Consider the following 21,059-nt stretch of genomic DNA (forward strand, 5'->3'; position numbering starts at 1 on the left):
CCAGGACATCAGTACCTGGAAATATTTGAATAACAAGGTCAAATGAGAGCAGTGCTGACTTAGGACATGTCTTAAGCTTAATATTCACTCTGTCTTGTGGTGTTTTTTGTAGTGTTTTTGTTTTTCTTTGTTACTTTTCTTTAAAACAACAAATAATTTRGGCAGTTGTTATATTCTCCTTAGGTTTTTCAGATCACCAGTAAGTCAGACTGGAGACAAACAAATCATTTTTCTTCATTGTATTTGGATGACTTCTGATCTTCCTAGTTTCCCTCTCCCTTCTCTCTTAGATTTATAGTTTCCTTTTAGAATAAGTGCCCTTTCGTATGGTAGCGGAGTGCATTTTACTGGTTTAAATTACAGGAAGGAACCTAGGCCATAAATAGATGGTATATATTCTGCTGGCTCCAGGAATACTGAAATAGCTCATCTTAGAAGAGAGGGGAAGCCTAGCCAGTGGGCTAAATGCCAGGAGATCGCCGGGCTGACATTAGTGGGAAGCCTGAAAGGGAGATTAATTGTAGGCTGTGCTGTAAAAGCAACCCCGCTGCGCTCCCRTAGAAATCTGGCAGGAGGAAGTCGGGGAAGAGCCGTGCGCTACGGCCTTAATGCAGTTTTGCCTTTCCCTGAGCAGCTCTGTGCCCGCGAGGCCCCGGCGTTTCCCTGTTTTTCTGTCCCTGCGAGGCTGAACTTTGACGTACGCCGTGGTAGCCGGCTTCTCCTTGTCCTTAGTGACTGTGCTGAGGAATGGATTACATAGGTCTGTTTGAAGGAAATCCTTCTCGCACAGGCAGCCCTTTCGTACAGCTAACGGATTGCAAAGACCCAGGTTATTCGTGCAGAAGATGGTCTTTAGTTGTGTGACTTCTCCCTGGGTTACTAACATGCACACACAAATTTGGTTTATTATTCCACCTTGGAGTCTGCGGAGACTGACATTCATGGTACTCTGCTATCCGGAGCATCTTTTTTTTTCTTTTCTTTTTTTTTTTTTTTTTTTTTTTTTTTTTTGTAGCGATAGTAGTAATTTTGTACTTTGTAGCAAGGTAGTAGTTTTGTGCCTGTCCTGCAGGGGCAGAGGGAGCTAATTGTATGTGCCTGCCGCTTAAATGGTAGTTTGTAGCTTGTACGTGGCACTTGACAGTGCTCACAGAGTTTTCCAGGTCTTTCATATGGACAAATTTGGCTGCTGTGGTTTYCCACAAAATTAAACAGCACAACAGGATCAGAATTCAGACTCTCTAGTTTAATTTCAGCCACCAGGGTATCAAGTAAACTAGTGGTTTCCAAAAGCCTCGGTCTTGGTCTCACCGCCTGTTGTTCCCATAAAATTCATTGCAGTACACAATCGTGGTGCATGTAACAAGTTTTTGTTGTCTAAGCGCTCCTGAAAATGGTGAAATTAAACTATTTGAAAGGTGGCTCTGAAACAACTATAGGCCAGAACTTAAGAATTCCTGCAAGAAACCRTCCTTTGCCCAAATGGAAAGGGAAAACAAATACAGAATGCTGGGTTGTGTTTAGTTGTGTTTTCCTCCCATGCAGGCGCGTGTTTCTTCCTTGGTGGCAAACATCTGGCCAAAGTGAGGCTGGATTAGTGGCAGAATCCTGAAACTCTTCTGTTTCTGCTCAGTCGCTCCTCTAGTTTMAAGATTTTTCTAATAGTTGTTGCATATAGGCAGTATTTGGCAGGGTTTTGACTCCGTTTAGAGAGAATAAAGTATGAAAATGATGTCTTAGAGCACTGTTTACAAGTCATTTGCTTCACAGCATTTTTCTTTGTATTCATTGATAATTTTCGGTGATTTCACAGTATTGCATGATCCATCCGAGATCTAATTACTTACTTTTTTTTTTTTTTGGTCACCCATGAAAACGGCCTCTGATTCTGCAGCCSTTTGACAAGTATCTGATGTGTAACATTCAAATAGGAATAAAAAGAAGTGATGAGATCAGATACTTTGTGAAACAAATATAGTCTTACTGCATTCCAGGTGTGAAGGATTTCAACTGCAAGAGTCAATCTCGCCCAAGAGAAGCAGCCAGGAGAGACGACGGACCCTGCTGTATGCTGGATATGAGGAGAGGTGAGGCTCCTTGCTCAGGATCCGGGGAAGTGGAAGCGCTGGGCTGGGGAGGCTGCGCACGCCCCAGGAGCGCTGCCTGCGAGGCCAGGGCACGGACAGGTAGGGGCAGCTCGCCAGGATCGCTCGCGCGCGCTTCAGGGCGAGGAGCTAAACGCAGCTTTCCAGGCGCGGCCCGCTCAGGCACAGCCCCTGCGCTCTAGCAGGCACTTTGCGACTAGTAGTTGCTGATCAAACTCCTATTTTATAAGGTTACCAGCAGGCCGAGAAGAAAAAAATATTACGCTGTTTTCGAGGTAAATGATTRCTCGTTTGTCTGGAATACATGTTTCTCTATACGTGTTGCCAAACAGAGTTAAATCGCTAGCGGACGCGTGGTGTGCTCTCGCTTAGTGAAATGTGTGGCTGTTACATAAAGGTTTTARTGACTTTCTTCATCCCTCTGTTTAGGAACACCATGCGTCTGGCAACATTTTGAGACGGCTCAAGGCTTTAAAGAAAGCTCATCTAAATAAAGGAGGGCTAAAGTGACATTGCAGTTACTTAATCCTGTATTGTCCTTCCATGTGACTTCAGTGATACTGAGGCGCGGCGTTTCTTTTGCCRGGCGCGTGGATTGTACTTCCCCTATCATTTTCCGGGATGAGCTGCTCTGTTAAACCAGCAATGGGAAGGAAACGGAAAGGCAGCAAACTTCTTACAGCAAGGCTGCGAGATCAGCCCTTTCCAAGGCACAGTGGCAAGCTTGCAGGCTGAAGAATGAATCAAAGGAAAACCCTACGTTCAGCTTCTGGACTGGTACCARACTCAAGAACTACCGCACCTTTAAGGTCAGCTCTTCAAAATCATCTCAAAGCATCCGGATTTGTTCACAGCAGTTATTAAGCTACTAGTCTGACCTTTATGGAGTTAATTTTCAGGGCATCAAACTAAAGCCTGAACATTGACCTGCAAAATGATATGCATTTGTGTCAAAAATACTGCATAGAATGTGAATAATTCGTTGCTTTTGTGCATAGACAGTTTACAATTTTAATTGCAAAGGCTCTTTTACCTTGTAGATGAAGATCCTGACACACCATTATCTCGCAGTGGGAGATGGACACAAATAGCTTCCATTTTTATGCCTGACTTTTGGATGGAACTGCAATATGTAGATATACCAGATTTGTTTTTGAAGTCATATCCGAACCGATCCTTGGACGAGCAGTAAGCTGCTTTTTTTGCTGAGTTTGTCACAATTTCCATTATGTTGAAGATTGCTTATTATTTCATTTAAACTCTTTATGGAAACACCTTGTTCAATGGGGAAGTGATTACTCTGCGGACTATGACAACAGGGTATGTGAATGGAGGAGGTCTTGGAAAACACCGCTACACCAGATGGAACCGTGAGGACAGTGGAGAGGACTATGGGCGCGTGGAGTGCTACGGAGGAGATGAAGAGGACAGGGAGCACAGGCTGACCCCATTTGAGAAACTAACCCGGGATATGTCCCAGAATGAGAAGGTAGTGAAGGAATTAACCTTAGGGAAGAGGATTGGATTTTATCGAGTCAGAGGAGAAATAGGGAGTGGGAACTTCTCACAAGTGAAGCTTGGAATTCATTCCCTAACCAAAGGTAGGCACTGCTGCGTGGGTCAAATGGCTTCTGATCACACTTGTTCTGCACATATTTAAGTGGAGCGTTTTCTTTGGGAAGAAAGGTGCTGTTTGAACCCTAAATACACTTATAGGCTGTATGTCGGGGGTGGGGGGATTTGTTTTTGTTTTTTAAGTGACTCTATAGTCAGGGGCACAGATAGATGCTTACATTTGGATTATCCTTTATGCTTGAAAAGCTGCTAGAAACTTTTTCTCCARGCATCCCTTGCAAGAAAAAATAGTCTCTGCATTTCAGGGACACATTGCACCACGTGGCTCAGGAGACCCCATGCTTTGGAAAACAGCATTGTGCCCCCACTCCTAATGAACAGTCCTGTCCACCTGCCCTCTCCCCTGCCTCAGCCATGGGCTGCAGGGCTGGGTGATGAGTTTGTAAGGGTGCTTCCCTTTTGGGACCTCTTTTGGGATGCTCCTGCTTGCAGCCAGAGTTAGCAAGGCCTCCTTTGTTTCAGAGCAAATTCTGCTAGTGTGGACAGGCTCTCCTTTGGTAACAATAATTCTGGTGAGAAATATCCTTATTTTGCTGACTTTTTACAGATCATTATTGTAAAAAGTTGGGATAGGGGATATAGGTGTGGGCTGAGCAGGAAAATGAGCTTTGGTACAGCCAAACCTGGGCAGAAGGTTATGTTGAATAGTCACCTACTTTGCTTTTCTTAAACACAGGAAAACACTGTATGTGCTGCTCCTAGGAAGAACTAGAAAGGCTAGATAACCACAGTGAGCACTTTAGTTATCACTAAGAACTTACGTTCCTCTGTCGCATTTCTCTCACTTGTCAGTGCCAATAGGAGCTGTTGCCTTCCCTCTGGGGAAAGCTCACTTTGTCCTGCTACGCTTCTATCTCCCTTGTCTGATAGTCTTGTCTTTCAGATTTGGATTCACTCTCCTTCCCTCCATCGTCTTAAAGGTGAGAGAATTAGTTATTCCTCAGAGCCTTCATACTTCATGATCTCTTTTTTTTTCCTCTGAATCTGTCAGTCCAGATTGCAGAAGTCGGAAAGCTCGTCTTTACCTTAGTTAAGATGCAGWTGTTGTACTGAGAATCAGAGGGGAACAGACTTGTTATTTTATTTTTTTATTTGTTGAAAAGAGCTCTGTTCTACTTGGCCCCTTTATATCCATTTTTGCTCAGTGAATTTTCTCTTGTGGAAAACTCTTGTGCTTGCTGGTGAAGGAAGTGCTGCTTCTATACTCAGAATAAGAGGATTGCTAATGGAAATAAAGGGACGGGTTTTGATTTGGATGAACTTTTGCCTGTTGAATTTGGGACAGAGGCTGCTTTGGCATTTGAGTAGTGTTAGTTGAAAAATTTTGCAAGTACAGTAAATTTGAATAAACCAAATACCAAAATTCAAGTAATCAGTTTTTCTTGAAAAGGTTCTTCTTTTTCCTCAGAAATCTCTAAAAATTATTTTCCTGTTCTTTGTTGGTAGCTTATTTTTGGTTAAAATGTTCGTAGGGGAAGGCATTAACTTCTTGATACTAAGTTTGCAATTGTCAGGAGAAAGGAAGGGTGAGGGGAGGAAAACATAAGTTCACAGGCAGAGATGAGTCAGAAGATCTGTCCTCAGAAAACATGGATGAGAAAATAGGAACACATGCACATACACACACACACACACACACACACACACACACCCCTCTCTAGAAGAGGCCTCTGATTTTTCAGTACATCTCAGCTCCTGCACGGAGCTAGTGAGTCCAAGTCTTTGGCCCTTGCAAGGGAGGTGGTGATGGTCCTAAATATGGCCTTTCTCCTGACATTTCACCTAAAGTTTTCAAAAGGAAACCGTTTTGTTCCTAGTACTAAGATCAGCTTCTTTAATGGTTAGTGTGTGCTGTTCCGTAGCCCTTGCGAGGGGTCCCAGCGGCGTAGGCGCAGAAGGGTTGAGAGAGAAGGAACTTCAGAGCATGCTGGATGCAGAACTCCCTTTCTCGCACAGGTGTTATCTTGGAGGCTCTCAGAGGAGGCAGGAAATCGTTTGGGGTTACGATGTGTATCAAGGAGATTCAGAAGGATTACTCATTAATCTAAATTTTGGCAGAGATTTTCTCCAGGGTCCTGCTGAGTTGCTTGCTACAGAGGGTATTGGGTTTCTAAGCTCTGTGTAACCTTTATTTTAAATACCCTCCATATCACAAATATCATGTGAGAACCCATCTGACTGTGTGCAATTAAGGATGTCCGAAGTTTACAGAGGTGAAAAAGCCAGTGSCATGTGAAACCCCGCTTGCCCAGGAAGGGACGTGCAGGTACTCAGTGTGCTTTGTTGTTGAGCAGTTTTAACTTGGCTCTGTTTGTTTGTTTTTGCCACGCAGTCGTAGCAGACGTACTTCTTCTGGTATCATTTCTCAACCTTTTCCTAATGTTCTCATCTTATTTGCTAAGACTTCAGGTAGTTCTTTTCAAACGTCAATATTCACTAGGTTTAGTCAATCACAATCTTTTGCTACTGGGTTTTAGTATTTTGGAGAACGAACCGCCTGCCCTTCTGTTCAGCCCTGGTGCCATGCTAAGGGTAATAGAGGATTTGTAAGCCAGGCATTTTGTGGAAGCAGAAGGAATTATTTTAAAAATGAAAATGATGTGAGGCTGGTTGTCTGTGCATATCATGCATGTGCAGCTGCAACGATCTAGATTTATAGGGGCTTGCTTCTGCTTTATGGTTGTATGATAAGAGGATCAGGCCCTTTAATTCTACATTTCTTTACTTCCTTTTTAAAAAATTTGCAAGAAAACCAACCATGAGGAATGGTAAATTTCAGCAAAAGGAGAGGATAGCGAATTTTTCCTCCTTTGCCCCCCCTCGTCCCCCGATTTGTTTTTTTTGTTCTTCTGGCCCAAATGCCCCCAACATTCTAAGCAAATGGGATTCTTGCACAGACTCCTGAAAATAGGGACATCAAGGTGATCATTCACCTTTTACAAGAATCCCATTTGCTTAGAATGTCTGGCACATTTTAGTAGCAGGATTGAAATATGCATTTATGTTATTCAGGAATATAAATGTACAAAACATAGTTTCCTTGATCTGTACAGAAATACAGGCATATATATCAATGATGTTTCCTCTACATGTACTGAAACACTGAACTTCAGGTTAAATAAACTTAATATTGAGTTAAAACATCTCGAATGTTTTTATAGCAGAACATATATACAAATATAATGGTCTTCTCGCTTGTCTCTTAAAGTGACAAGTAAACAATACTGATTTATTATTTTTTTTAATTTATAGCCACGTGCTAGAAACTGAGCAAAAGTTTTCCTTTCTACAAGATCAGATTAAAATAGTATTTGTATGGAAATCTATGAACATTCAAGGTATTTTAGAAAATTCCCTTTTTACCAAGAAGAAACAGTTACTTCTAGTGGCATGTTCTAGTTTAGCTTTGCTATCTTGGTAAGTTACATAAAGCCACTGTAAACCTATTTTAAGCAGATTAATCCTTCAAATACCAACTGCATTCAATATAGTGAAGACAAAAGTTGCAACCTATTACTCAATATGGAAATGTGAGGGCAAATCTAACTGAACTATTTATGTTTTGAGCTACACTGGTGATGCAGTGCAACTGCGCGTATACATCAGCGTTTTGTGACTCTTGGTTTCATACAGATAAGCTACAGAAGCATGGAGAACTTAGCAGCCGGCATTACCAGGACAGTGTAACACAGCTAGCTTTGCATCAAGGTACATAGGATCCCTGCAGCTTATGTTGTTTTACTGTTATATTCCTTTCCTCATTATAAAACCTGTGACATGGACTCATGGCCCACTGTGGAATACAGACATAAACTTGGTCACCTACATCTTTGTAGGCAACAGAGAGAATGCAGGCTTCCCATCTCACTCGGACGCTTCACTGTGGCCAGCTTTCTGCTTTCCCTGTTGCAATACCTAGGTTAGACATCTGAAGCAATGATGTAACTATGGCCATCAGGTATGTATTAGCTTGACAAGTGAAGCACACTATGATAACAGATGATTTGATTAGCACTAGCAATACTTCCTTGCCCCTTTAGCTATTAGCAGTAGTGAGTAGGATGCAGGAGACAACGGAACATGGATGTGTRTGAAAGATTACAGGGTGTAGTAGGCCTCAGCCACTTATCTTAAATSGATCAGAGGTGCAATATTTTTGCAGTTATATAACCAGGTATGGCTGTACATGCATAGTGTTACCATTTGTATCCRTTGCATTAATAACATGGAAAAACGTTTTTCTTTTCAGAGAAAGTAGCAATTAAGATTCTGGACAAGACAAAGCTCGACCAGAAGACTCAGCGCTTGCTATCTCGTGAGATATCCAGCATGGAAAAACTSCACCACCCAAATATCATCAGGCTGTATGAAGTGGTGGAGACACTCTCAAAGCTGCACCTAGTGATGGAGTATGCAGGAGGTGGGGAACTCTTCACTAAAATCAGTACAGAGGGGAAGTTACTAGAAACAGAGTGTAAACTGATCTTCTCCCAGATCGTGTCTGCTGTGAAGCACATGGTAAGTTACTCTTGCACAGCATGTTGCTCTGCACTGCTCTAGCAGATTTTTGTGGATGTGYCTTTGTTTTTCAATGAGAAGCCTTGCTGTTATCAAGATTCCAGGCCCATATTTCTSAAGAGAAAAGCTATCAGAGAACAGCTGTCTTAGTTACCTAAGAGATCCTTCACACCCATCTTGAGTTCCTGCCTTTCTGTTGACAGCTTTTGGGAGAAGAGTCAACTGGGAATACTCGTGGGTGGAACCACCCACTAACGTGGTGCTTTCCTGTTTTAAGCTGCTGTAGGCACCAGGTAACAAAGCTGCATTTCCTCCCTGCAGATATGTCAAAACATAGCATCACCCGGCCTCCTTCTGCTAGATGACGGTGTTCCAGAGAGGAGGTGTGTTAGGTATTGCAAAAATCCAGTTTGTTTATTAAGTGGTAATGAATGTATGAGCCTGGAAATTAGACAGAAATTCCCAGTCCTTGCTTTGGCACAGATCTGCAAAGTGAACACCAAGCAAGTCACTTCCCCTTGCCTAGTCCTCAGTATCACAACTGGATTTAGGATGATGCTGTTTATGTAGAGCACAAAGTATCTTATAAAAGCAGAAAAGGGCAATTATAATTATCTACTTCCAAAACAGCATTCTCTGAACCTTGCATAGTAACTACAGCTGCTTAAAATGACAGCATAAAGAGTAAGTGTTCTGTAGCTTTAAGAAATTAAATTAGTATTTGTTAAATTGGCTCGGGGTGCCCTCCACTGACTTTTATTTTTCTGCAACATAGGCTCATCTTCTGAAAACCAGGAAATCAAAAGTAAGGGTATTTCCAGATCAGACATCTAAAAGTATTAAAATCTGCTGGTGGCATACATAAGCAGTCCCCCTTTTTGTTACATATACTGAAAGACTAGTCAGACATCCTGTAAGCGATGGGATTGGTTTCARCAGCTTTTCAGTAGCAGAGGTATTCAGGAGCTGGTACAACTTAGTTTACATTCAAAGCTCACATCTGTTTCTTAGCATTAAACCCAAACTACTGCCTCACCTGCCTCTTTGCTTAAATGCACGGACTTCTGCAAAACATTTTATTTTCGCTAATCTTCACTAAATATAGGCTACTCATATSCCATCTCACTGCCCCCAGTTCACATGGGGACAGGAAAATCCCAAGCCATTATTAACAATATATCCTAAAGTATCTTAGGATTTCCAGATACCTGCACATTGTTCCCTCAAAGGATAGGGCAGACAGTGCTCAACCCCTCTATTCCTCCTAGTTATTTCAAAGTTGAAGCTAAACTTTTACCTAATCAAGACAAGCTACTGCTCCACTAAGCGGAGCAAATTCAGTCTAAATGCTTGGCTCCCACTACCAGTTTTGAGGAAAAAGAATAAAAGTCACAGAATAGCTATTCTTTTTAGATTTCTAAAGCTAGAAGATATTACTGAATTGGGTGTCCTGCAAGGAAGTGAAATATCACAAGACACAAGTTTGTGCTCCTTTTCTCCTGCCAGCACCAGTTTTTCATAGGACATTAGTTCATAAAGATCACACAACAARATTGTAGGAACTTTATTACTTTATCTGTGACTACAACCATTATGATCTTTGTGAACTACAGCTTTCACTTCATGATTCTACGTRCTTACAACATATGCAAAAATGGAATTACTGTGAAAAAAAATTTTTGTTATTTAAGTTATTACAGAAATGTAATAGTTGCAAAGGCAAATGTTCTGAACCCTAGAAAGTAAGCTATGCAGGTTTTTGCTACAAGAAAGTATCTAGTCTTGCCCAGTTACTCATTATGTCATTACAAATCTGCTTAATGGAAATAGTGATTATTAGTTAACAAGACTATCCTTAAAAAAAAAAAATCCTTTGTCCTGTCTTCTCCAGCTGCTCTATTGTTTTTCACAGCAGTAGAGAAGGAAGTTAGCAATGGTTATTTTGACTTTGCCTGAGATGGTAATTCAGTTTTCCCCTCCATTTTAACTAATTGATGATGGTGGTGGTCACTTAAGAACTTTGCTGTGAACAAGCTAACACTAAATCTGCCTCTTGTTCTGTAGCATGACAATAATATCATTCACCGGGATTTGAAAGCAGAAAATGTATTCTACACCAGTAACACTTGTGTTAAAGTGGGAGACTTTGGATTCAGCACAATAAGTACGAGAGATGAAACTTTAAATACTTTCTGTGGCTCTCCTCCTTATGCTGCCCCTGAACTCTTTCGCGATGAAAACTATGTTGGCATTTATGTAGACATCTGGGCACTAGGAATCCTGCTCTACTTTATGATGACTGGTATTATGCCATTTCGGGCAGATACAGTGGCCAAACTGAAAAAGTGCATTCTTGAAGGGACATATACTTTGCCCCCCTCCCTCTCAGAAACTTGTCAGAAACTGATAAAAGGCATCCTTCAGCCAGTACCAACTGACCGGTACTCTGTCAAACTTATTATGAACAGTGACTGGATGCAAGGGATACAGTATCCTAAACCTTTAGAACCATTTAAACTGGATCCAAAGTATTTATCAGAGATCAGTATGCTCAAAGATGAAGAAAATGAAGTGAAAAGTATTCTGAAAGATCTGGGAATCACAGAAGAACACATTCAAAACAACCGGGGAAAAGATGCTCGCAGCTCAGTAACAGGTATCTACAGAATTGTTCTGCACAGAGTACAAAAAAAAAGGGCACTGGAGTGTGTTCCTATAATGTCCAATCCAGATCCCAAAGAACAAGACTTTAAGAAAGAAAACAGTTCTTACAGTCGGCTAAAACACACATCCAAGCTGTGTTCAATTTTATAAATTGCACTGAAGGCTTCATACTCAGCATGTTTAACAAAGGGTTTTATTCATTTTTCACAAGTTTTGGTGTTACATTTTTGTAATTTTTAAATAAACCCAAAATGCCTTATCTCCTCTGTATTTTTAATTCACACTGAAGCGGCTCAAATGTAGGGCTCTAACAGACTTACGCTCATCCCCTGCTCCAGAGACCTGGCACAGACAACACAAGAAGTACTCGAGTAAGTAGAACAGGTAAGCGTTCRTTACTGGAGCCGATCTTTTAATAATGATCAAATAGTATTGCACTTAGCGCTCTTGGGTGATACCTCAGTACAGGCGTAATAACAGTTAACTTCTTGAAAGTTTTACCTTAGCGTGACACAACTTGACAACCACAATTCAGAACAGTTTTTGCAGAGAAATATGTTTAAGCAAAAAAAGAGACCACATGCTAAAYAATTTTTTTTCATAAAAGCTTTGTTTGAATTGTATACTAGAGTTTTGTTTTTTTAAACTTTCATTTAAAGAAACTATAATGCTGTCTGTCAAACACAGAATTAGCTGGATGATGCTTCCTGATTTTTACACAATTCAGAAAGGCTGCCTAGTCAAATTTAGATACGCTGCTTTAACCTTGCATGTATGGTTGTAATCCCTACTCCAYAATCAGCTGGGCTACCATCTACCAACCTTCTGGCTATTTTAATTATTTTTAAGATGGTTATAGTCTGAGAACTGCTTGGAAACCAGTTGCACTCCCAACAGAAAAAAATACTGGATATTAACTGTATGCTAAAATTCATCTGGCTTTAAGATCCTGCTTTTAGCATTAGGTATCAGTAAGTTGAATGCAACTGGTAAAGACATATGCTTATAAACTGAATATTAAAGGTGTTTCTACTAACTTCTGGCATAATTGGCAACAGGGGCTGGCACAAAGCTGATTTTGATACTTGTCACCATGACAAGTTAAATCTTGGAGAGCCTGACAATTTACACCAAGTGTTCTGAACTTCACCAAAACGCAGGCATTCCTACCTTCAGCTTTGATAAGGTATTTTCTATTTTAATATGCAGCACCATTGACTTAAATGCAAATGGTGGAAAGATGCAGTAGGTATTCTCTGAACAGGCACAGATGAAATACCTAAGCTAAGAGGTAGAGCCTAGGTGGTTTTATTTAAGGCAAGTAAACTTACTTACATAAGGTTTAGTGATGTTCAAGCTGGTGCTTTCAAATTTAAAGGCAGGTTTGCTGTATCTCATCAGCCGCAGTAACAGGTATCAGTTAATTTTCAAAGGAACAAATTAATGTAAATGAGCAGCAGAATGACTCTGAGAAGTCACCAGTGGGCAACTGGGCAAACTCAGGCTCAGGTAAGCATTTCTTTCATGCTTTAGCAAGAAACAAATCACTTTCACAACAGTTGTGAAAGGGGGATAAAAAAATACCATCTTCACAAGGCAGTAGTAAGATGAATTGTATTTCATAYGCTAGGAATTAATTCTTCCTCTCCATAAGCAGTTTCTATCCAAAGCATTTAATATACCTTGATCCATAGCCCTGAAACAGTCTTCCACCAGCCTGAGCAACCCTTTCCACTTTTGTAATGGAATGGTATTAAGAAGGGGGGTAATAGAATCCAGGAGGTCCACACAACTTGTGAACCTATAACTTTGAGTTTTCCCAGGGACAGTTTTCCTCTTTCTTTCCTGTTGAAGAGAAAAATACATCCTGAAATCCCAACAAGTCAGCACTACTCCAACAGGTTTCAAATATCTCAAACTTTATTTTATTAAAGGATCAGCCTCACAAACAGTGAGGTCCCTGTAGTTTAATTTTTTGTGCCAGCAGCTCAATCCTTGTCTTGTCCACTGCCAGCAATGGACTTTGTTCCATGGCAATCTTTTTTTCCTGGTGCCAAAATAAGTAAGTTTCACAAGAGCACCTAAACCCCAATACTCGCAACACTATCTTCATGCATCATTKTTCCATCATTTTCAGCAGAACAGATTAGTACCTAGCAATTCATAAACAATTATTTTACCAAAGCTTGACTGTACAAATCCAGCAAAAGTTATCAAATCCTAGTGATCATACAAACACTTCATTACACCAAAAAAAAAAAAAAAAGTAATTTAACAGACAAATCATTTCTTTTGCTACTTTATATTAGGTAATGTAGCTTTGTAGAATTAGACAAAGAAATAAAACGCAGCAAGACTTTGTTCTGTACATTAACTCAATTTAAATATATATTACAAGCTTACAAGGCTCACATCATAGTTCATTTCCAATCTGGGCTTCAAATATCTACCAGAATGGATTCCCCATTAGCATTATACATGTACCACTTGTAAAATGGCTAGCTTTTACTTTGCATGTTGGGAAAAAAAAAAAAAAAAGAAGAATCCTACACTTATCTACCTACCTACTACAACATTACTAATACTTCATAGTATGAAGCCAAATTCAGAGTTAGAAATAGTCTCTTAGAAATGTATATATAAAGAATAATGAGAGGCAAGAGTTCCAGACAAACTGATCTTCCTCCCTTCTTAGTTTGCCAATTAAAACCTAGAAGTTTGATTTAAAAATTAACCTGTCTTAAATACTTATTCTTCTGTTACAGTTAAATAATCTTGAAAAGCGCCAAACCAATAAAACTAAGAAATACACCTTTTTGTTCTCTAGAAGAAAAAAGTAACTGCCTCTCATGTCATTCCTCTTTCCTTCCATACTGCTATGATTTATACTGAAGGTATAAAACACACAATATGAGGAAGAATTACACAGTAACTAACACAGTCAGTTACAGAATTACAGAAAAAGAAAAATCTGTCAGTCTAGCTAGTCTAGCTGTTCTTAATCCAGTCATTTTGATAGGGGTGAGAGATCCTATTCCATTAATCAATGCTACCCAGTTCTACACCTTTTCCAAAGCAATGAGGCAGGTGGGAGGTGTATTGGGAGAAAGGAAGGTGATAAAGGGGAAGAGAAATGCAGTATTCAGAAGATGGACTGCTTACTGTTAAGGCACTGAAAACCCTAACATTAAACATTAAAAGCTTAGACTGTTTTGCCATACACTTTTGAACACAAGTTGTTAACAGTTTTAAGTTTCAAGTCATTTTACACGGAAAAGGCCCCTGCCTTTTTCTACATAAAAAGATCYTGTAATAGAACACAGCTACGACTCATCAATTAAAAAAAAAAAAAAAATCAGATACACTAAGGAATCCACAAAGACCCTGGCAAGTCCCTCCATCTCCAGTATATTAATTTTAGTGTTCTGAAAACACTATAAATATCACACTACATTAAAATGAATATTTTTCAAGGAGTTTAAACAGTTTTTCCATGCTCCAATTAATCATTACTGTATAGTGGAACTTCATACTATTTTAATTCTTTTTCTCTCTCACCCTACCCTCACACCTTTTTTCATTCCCCACCTCACAGAGGTATCTTAATGCTCCCCATTGGAAATGGCAACAGTAACACCTTCCGATTCTGTTGTTGCAGGCATTCTTGGCACTTTCTTAGCAGGGCTTGGGATGTGCTAAGAGAAAGGGAAAAAAAAAAAAAAACATTAAATACAGTTTTCTATTTCCCATACACTCTTACTTCATGGCTACTCCAACTCTCAGAAAGCATTCATGCAACATTGGACAGCTYGGTCTTAAGTCATCCAAATCACTCAGGTTTCATGCAAACTAATTATGTGAAAGCAGTCAGTTACTTGTGCAGTTTCATTCTTGTTATATGTACTTTTAAAAACTCCATGTTCAGTATTTTACCTCTGGCTTGTACATTACATATTTTAACAAAAAGTTTTTGAAGTATGTTCTCAGACCTCTTCCTTTTTTGACATACATCCACATGCTAATACATGCACATACRCTGTTCCACTATTTAACTCCAACTTCTAAAGAGTGCAGAGTGTTCACCTCATGAACAATGCCTGGGTGGACAACTTCAACTCCTGCCTCCAGAGGTCCATCACCCATCAGTGGGCGCCTTGCATAAGTTCTTCTGTGTTTTTCATCCACACGCACAAGATACCACGTTCCCTCAAAGAGATCTTCTGCTGAACACTGTGGAATATAGTTGGCTGTAAGGAAGCCAGTGAGATACTGTTAGTCAGTTCCTGGTGACAGTTTTATATAAGACAGACATTTATACAGTGCAGTTTGGAAGTAGTAAGACAGAAAAACCAAGTCTGCATTTTAATTTCAACTACATTGGTCCAATAAATACAAACTATAGAAAAGCACTTTACAAGCTATACAGAAAGAGTTGGACCGTCCTTTCATTCYACGCCCTCATCATTTAATTAAATTCAGGTGAATTAAGCCATATAGATTTTGCTGTAGGAAGAGGGATGATTTATGCTTAAGCAATTTTTACCCAAATGATGTGTTTCCTGTCTAATCTTCATGTTCTCAGCAAAGACATCAGGTGCAATACATTTTCTTGAGTCAAGTCTTGTTTTAAGATCAGAAAGGCTTGCAGTTATTTTGTCCAGGGAAGACCCTACAATAAAAAGCTGTCATGTAAGGCAGCACCAGTGCTGAGAGATACAAACTAGCATGTTAGCATTTCAAACCCATTCAAAATATTTTGCACTGTAGAAGCTAAATTTCAATGAATTAAAAATATTCCAGATTACACAAGCAAAACACTTAGCATTTGAAGAACACTACATGTTATCTATTTGCCCAGGGAGAGTATTCCCTGAAGCATCGTTAGTTTACTGTTATTACCATTAGCCATTGTTCTACAGGTCTACTTATGCTGCTGGTTACTGTAACAAAGCATTTTTAAGTGAGCTATCCAAGGGAGTTAGTCAGTCTTCCCTTCACTCACCAGGAGTGGCATCCTGTGTAACTTTGATGGAATACAGCGTAGCAGCAAAACCAGAGCCATAGGAGAACACGCTAATTCTCTGTCCTGCAAGCTGCTCTGGAGAGTATCTGCAAATCAAACAGCAGCTGTTTACAGTGAGAAATAAGCCTAGGTACATAGATGATGATTTTTCTAAAACATGATTTCAAACACTGCTGCTATGCAATTATTTTCAAGGATGACTAAGCAAAAGAGAGTACATTACTGCCCAGAATAYGATTATCCAGAAGGTAGCTAATTCTCATTCTTAAATTACCTAAAGCCTTAAATGAAATATCACATCCTAGAATGCAAGGCCACAACAAGGAAAAAATGACCCAGGAAGAGTGGTTCTATTTAAAAGGACTTTTGTGAAAGCCTCAAGTAATTGCACAAAATACAACAGTGTGTTAAGCAAATATTGATTTCATTTGGCTATGCTTATTATAGCAGAATAGAGAAGGTATTCCAATTCTACTTAAAATTTTTTTAATTTTTTTTTCAGGCTAGGAAAAAATCACCACCCTACATAAAAAAGATCCTACTTTAGAAGGCAAGAAGCATTCTTTAGGGTCAGCTTCTGGCAGAGAAGTTTTGAGTTTGCTTTTCATTTGAGCTGATTATGTATGCAGAATAATTTTCTAGTTTTAGTCTTGCTGTTCAAGGTAATCTTGTAGTAAAAGGTTTCCTAGGTGGTGCTTTTACAGAATGCTGTCTGAAACAAAACTATTTTATATGCTTACATACAAAAAGCTGTTACTTTCTTTTCCCGATTTTATGCTTACTGGGCTAGAAGGGAAGCAAGGCAACCATAGACTGAAGGGGTATACATATTTCCATTCTGATTGGATACGAGCAACGAAGCTTTGGTTTTCTGATTGAAGAGCTCAGCACTAGCTTTCATAAAAGCTTTTTCCACATCTCTGTCAAAATAGGTATCTTCCAGTTTAACATCCCTATGGAAAAAAAAGAAAAAAGAAAAAGCATTTAAAAGCAGTTACTAAAATAGCAGAAAGGAAAATCATCTTGGATGTTTAACAAACTAAGACTGGCTGAATAAGGACAATAGCAACTATTCTCACCTGAAAGCTTCCAGACCACTGAAAACACCATTTGCTGTTTCTGGGTTCTGGTCACTGAGAAAGTCATTCAGCAATAGTCTGGCCACAGATTTCTGTACCAGTTTACAGTAGGGAGAATGAAAGATCATGAATCCAAAGTCATTCAAAGTAAAACGTCTGTCTGTCCCCTCTGTAAGTGGCAGAATATTGTGTTACAACTTACTACTAGTATTTGCTTTAATTATTACAATAAAACGGGAAATTTTGACATGTCAGCATTCAAAAGATAACCACAAGATTAACTGTTGCTGCCAAGTTCATTTAAAATACTGTCACTGCTTCTTTTTTTTAAAAAAAAAAAAAATTCTTACTGATCTTGCGTACCAACTAACAATGCCCTTCTTGCAGGAAAAGCTAAAAGCATGACAAGATCTCAGTACTTCTACTCAGTRTTTTGGAATAATAAGCTACTTCGTGCAATCTTCACACCTATGCTTCTTCGTAAGGATGAAACAATTATTAAATATATGGGGGTAAACATCAATACTGTTATACAGCATTTAAATATTAACCTCAGTATCTTAAGAATCTTGGGGGAGAGGGAGAAGGAATGTAATTGTAAGCAAGATATTGCATATTACAAAACTACCAAAAGCCTGCAGAGGCTAATCCTTACTAAAGATAATGTATTCAGTCATACCAGTACAGAAGTAAGACATTTCATATGYGAGAGAGAAAGATTTCAACCACCTCAAAACACACAAAGAAATGGAGCATAAACTAGCCTTTGAATTAGATGCCAAAACTTTAGAATATATGTCGGTATAATTATGCACTCCAGTATTTGCCAGATTTTGTAATGTCATAATGTGAGGCTACATACCCTTTTGCCACTGGGCATGGATTTTGTTGCGATAGACAGTATAGCAGCGATCTAATGCACTGAGGTAGCACTGTATGGATAATTTGCCATCAACTACAGGATATTCAGACACCATGTCTGGTTTATAGAAGTCATAAGCATGCTGCATGTGGGTTCCACGTAATCCTGGTTTAAGAGAAATTGACAAAAATTACTTTATTCAGCTACTTTGAGCAGCTTTAAACATCAGGTGACACATGTGAAGGACAAGTAATTGGCCCCTGCCAAGCTGGTTTTAATAGCACTTACAGCCCCTTCTTTCTCACACAGTTCTTGATTCCCTTGTACTCAAGTGCAGTAGGAATGAGCATGACAAACACAAGTAACAAATCATTTTCATCATTTCTTCTTCTAAGCAGAGCACTTTGTTATTCAGCTCCAGTCCCTTCTTTGTCAATTTTATTGGAGAATCCCCAAGGCAAWAACAGACAGAAGCATCTCTAATTGAGCCTTGTTGTCTCCTCTAATGGGACTTGCACAAGTTAGCCCACAGCATGAAGAGGTAAACTAGATTTCTGACAGGAGTGGGAGTTAATCTAGCCCTCCAGCAACCCACAAAAACAGAGGACAGGCTTTCTAAGAGATACAACTGTCTAGGTGAATAGTCTATTTTCTCATAGAACTAACCTCTCTCAAAAATTAAAGGTGCATTTGGACCAACTAGCATAGCAACAGCACCAGCTCCACCTGTTGGTCTGGCATTTCCAGTGGCATACACAGCTATGTCTCCAGCAACAACAAGTGCATAACGTCCTGCAAAGAACACACAGAAACAGCCATGAGAAGGAGTCAAGATCTACTGGATTTTAATATCCAGAAGCRATTTTTAGACCTCTGTTTACAGAAGAGATGACTGCAGGATTAAGGGACTCTTCAATCTTCACTTATTCACCCCATTTCATGTTTTTACTGGCAATCACCAAAATTTACAAGGAAAGCCCAGCGATGTTTATCTGTGTCATTACTTTTTACACATAACTGGACTAGTGGCCAATGTCCAGAGCACATAAGATGMCATCTTCTCAAGAGTGCACTATTTTACCCTTTAGGTTTTATATAGYTAAACACAACACTGATTCATCAACAACAGAGAATGACATAACCTTTCAACAACATACCCTAAACTTACCATCCCAAGAACTGGACTCAATCCAGTTAACAGCATTAAAAAGAGCAGCAGTGCCTCCATAGCATGCATTTGTAGTGTCAATTCCTTCTACATCTGTATTACCAGATTCTTCAAAGAGTTGCATCAAGACAGTCTTTACTGATTTTGATTTATCAATTATTGTCTCCGTTCCAACTTCTAATCTCCCAATACAGTCATAGGAAAGACTGTTCCTCTCCATGAGCTTCTGAACCACAGTCAAACAGAGAGAATTGATATCCTCCCGGTCAGAGCAGAATCCCATCTTTGACTGGCCTAAACCAATGGTGTATTTGCCAGCATCCACACCATCATACTTCTCCAGCTCTGTCTGGTCAACATATTGAGAAGGAAAATATATTTCCAGTGCAACAATTCCCACATCTTTTGGCCAACAGGATTCAGCATTCACTGGAAGAGACCCAGGCATCGTGGTAGATCTTAAAAAAAAAAAAAAAAAAGCAACACACAAACTATAAAAACAGTTGACCTATTCACATCCATTTTTAGCAACCTATTTCAAATATACTACAATTTTCTATAGTTTACAGAAAAGGTTAAGTTTCAGCTATTTTAGTTTCACTCGCAAAAGCTAAGCCTTTGCCTCTTGGGAGATTTTGGTCTAAGCATACAGTAAACATCTTCAGAAATTTACTAAAGTTTTATACTAAGAAGTTCTTTTAACTGAAAATACAATTTCAGATTTAGGGATATAGCTTAAGCCCAGGATATTTCACTGAAGCAAAATGGACAATTAACAAATGTTAAGTGTTCAAGAAACGAGTCTGAATGTTCATTTTTCTACTTCTGCTTCTAAGAGTTGTATTAGGCCTCAGGTTTTAAACAACTAAGCTAAAAACACTGGATTTTTTTTAAAATGTGACTAATTGAGAAATTAAGTTTACAATGTATCTTTCCAGGAAATTCCCCCCTAAAACAGCCTTTAATTTTGTTTTTATTTTAAAATTAAATGATCCAAGCTGCTCTGCTTTGCTTATACTTGCAACAAAGATGGCAGGTTTTGTCCCCCCCGCCACATAATCTGTTTTAACATTCCTGAACACTAGACCTGGAGGAGTATTTCACAGGATAAGGAAAACACACAGGGATTCTTCCTTTAACCCTCTTACTCTGCTAGTACTATACCTAAAATGCACTATATTCTATTACCCTACCCATATTAAGCAGATAAGCACAATTTTTCCTACACTCTTACTTACATCCTTAAGGAACAATCGTCTCTTTTGTGCCCAGCTATAAGTACTGTCAAATTGACCTTATCCAGCTTCTTCTATAAGATCACGATGAGCTGCATAAAGGAATAAAGCCTTTCTAACCAGAAATGATGACTTCACATGATACATATTAATACAAACGCCAGGAAAACATTAAAAATGCCTTCTGTTACCTGTAAAACTGAAAATGAAAGTCCTAAACGAGACTTAAAGCAAGAGTGCACGGCTTGCATATACTCTGACTGCTTTTAAGAACGTTTCAAACACACCTATGATGTACCTAAAACAACCCATTTCATTCTATACTTATTTGTATTAAAATGTATAAATTCGTGTTAAAGTCCGCTTAAAACTGCTTTCTGAAGTGCTTCAAAACAACAACGCATGCAATCTATTAACACAAGATTTCGAGAAAGAAAACAGATTTTAAGATATTCATGACTCCTGTTAAACTCTCACGCTATTTTATCTAGTCAAATGAAAAAAAACGACGCTCAAAAAAAAGAAAAAAAACCCACTGCGAGTTCAAGATCAAAGATGGAACCACAGCTAACAGTCTCTCCCGTTTCGAAACGCGTGCCCGCGGAACAACCGCAGCCGCGCACACCTCCCGAGGCCCCCGGCGCGGCTGCCGGCACTCCGGCCCTGCAGGTGGGGAGGCGCCGCGCCCCGCGGCAGCGGCCCGGCGCTCGCCCACTCCGCCCAGGCCGGCGGAACGGCGGGCTACGCGCCGGTGCGGCTCCTGGAGCCGG

At 39.6% G+C, this 21,059-nt stretch overlaps 2 protein-coding genes across 5 annotated transcripts in view; one reads left to right on the plus strand and one right to left on the minus strand.

Annotated features, from left to right (window-relative positions):
• The first annotated feature begins 3,320 nt into the window (after nt 1-3,320).
• On the plus strand, nt 3,321-11,083 carry NIM1K (NIM1 serine/threonine protein kinase). The gene is made up of 3 exons (XM_085326396.1): nt 3,321-3,706; nt 7,990-8,258; nt 10,323-11,083. Exons 1-3 carry the CDS (start codon nt 3,415-3,417, stop codon nt 11,070-11,072), a joined length of 1,311 nt encoding a protein of 436 aa, XP_085182522.1. The 5' UTR covers nt 3,321-3,414; the 3' UTR covers nt 11,073-11,083.
• Nucleotides 11,084-11,101: 18 nt separating this feature from the next.
• The window catches only part of HMGCS1 (3-hydroxy-3-methylglutaryl-CoA synthase 1), a 13,857-nt gene continuing 3,899 nt past the window's right edge, over nt 11,102-21,059 (minus strand). Inside the window, exons 2-12 of one of the 4 annotated variants that reach the window (XM_085326395.1) lie at nt 20,293-20,381; nt 19,055-19,512; nt 18,553-18,678; nt 17,887-18,051; nt 17,025-17,193; nt 16,728-16,898; nt 15,925-16,031; nt 15,466-15,591; nt 15,006-15,169; nt 14,511-14,617; nt 11,102-12,767 (exon numbers count right to left, since the gene is read on the minus strand). In XM_085326395.1, the coding sequence (XP_085182521.1) occupies nt 14,525-14,617; nt 15,006-15,169; nt 15,466-15,591; nt 15,925-16,031; nt 16,728-16,898; nt 17,025-17,193; nt 17,887-18,051; nt 18,553-18,678; nt 19,055-19,502 (1,569 nt within the window). In that variant the 5' untranslated portion in view covers nt 19,503-19,512; nt 20,293-20,381 and the 3' untranslated portion in view covers nt 11,102-12,767; nt 14,511-14,524. Of the gene's footprint in view, nt 14,618-15,005; nt 15,170-15,465; nt 15,592-15,924; nt 16,032-16,727; nt 16,899-17,024; nt 17,194-17,886; nt 18,052-18,552; nt 18,679-19,054; nt 19,513-20,292; nt 20,382-20,480; nt 20,735-21,059 lie in introns of those variants that run through there. The other 3 variants (XM_085326392.1, XM_085326391.1, XM_085326394.1) reach the window with 3 other exon arrangements.

Source organism: Rhea americana, unplaced genomic scaffold (assembly GCF_003343005.1).
Source record: "Rhea americana isolate MKP2758 unplaced genomic scaffold, rheAme1 scaffold_13, whole genome shotgun sequence".
Taxonomy (NCBI): Eukaryota; Metazoa; Chordata; class Aves; order Rheiformes; family Rheidae; genus Rhea; species Rhea americana.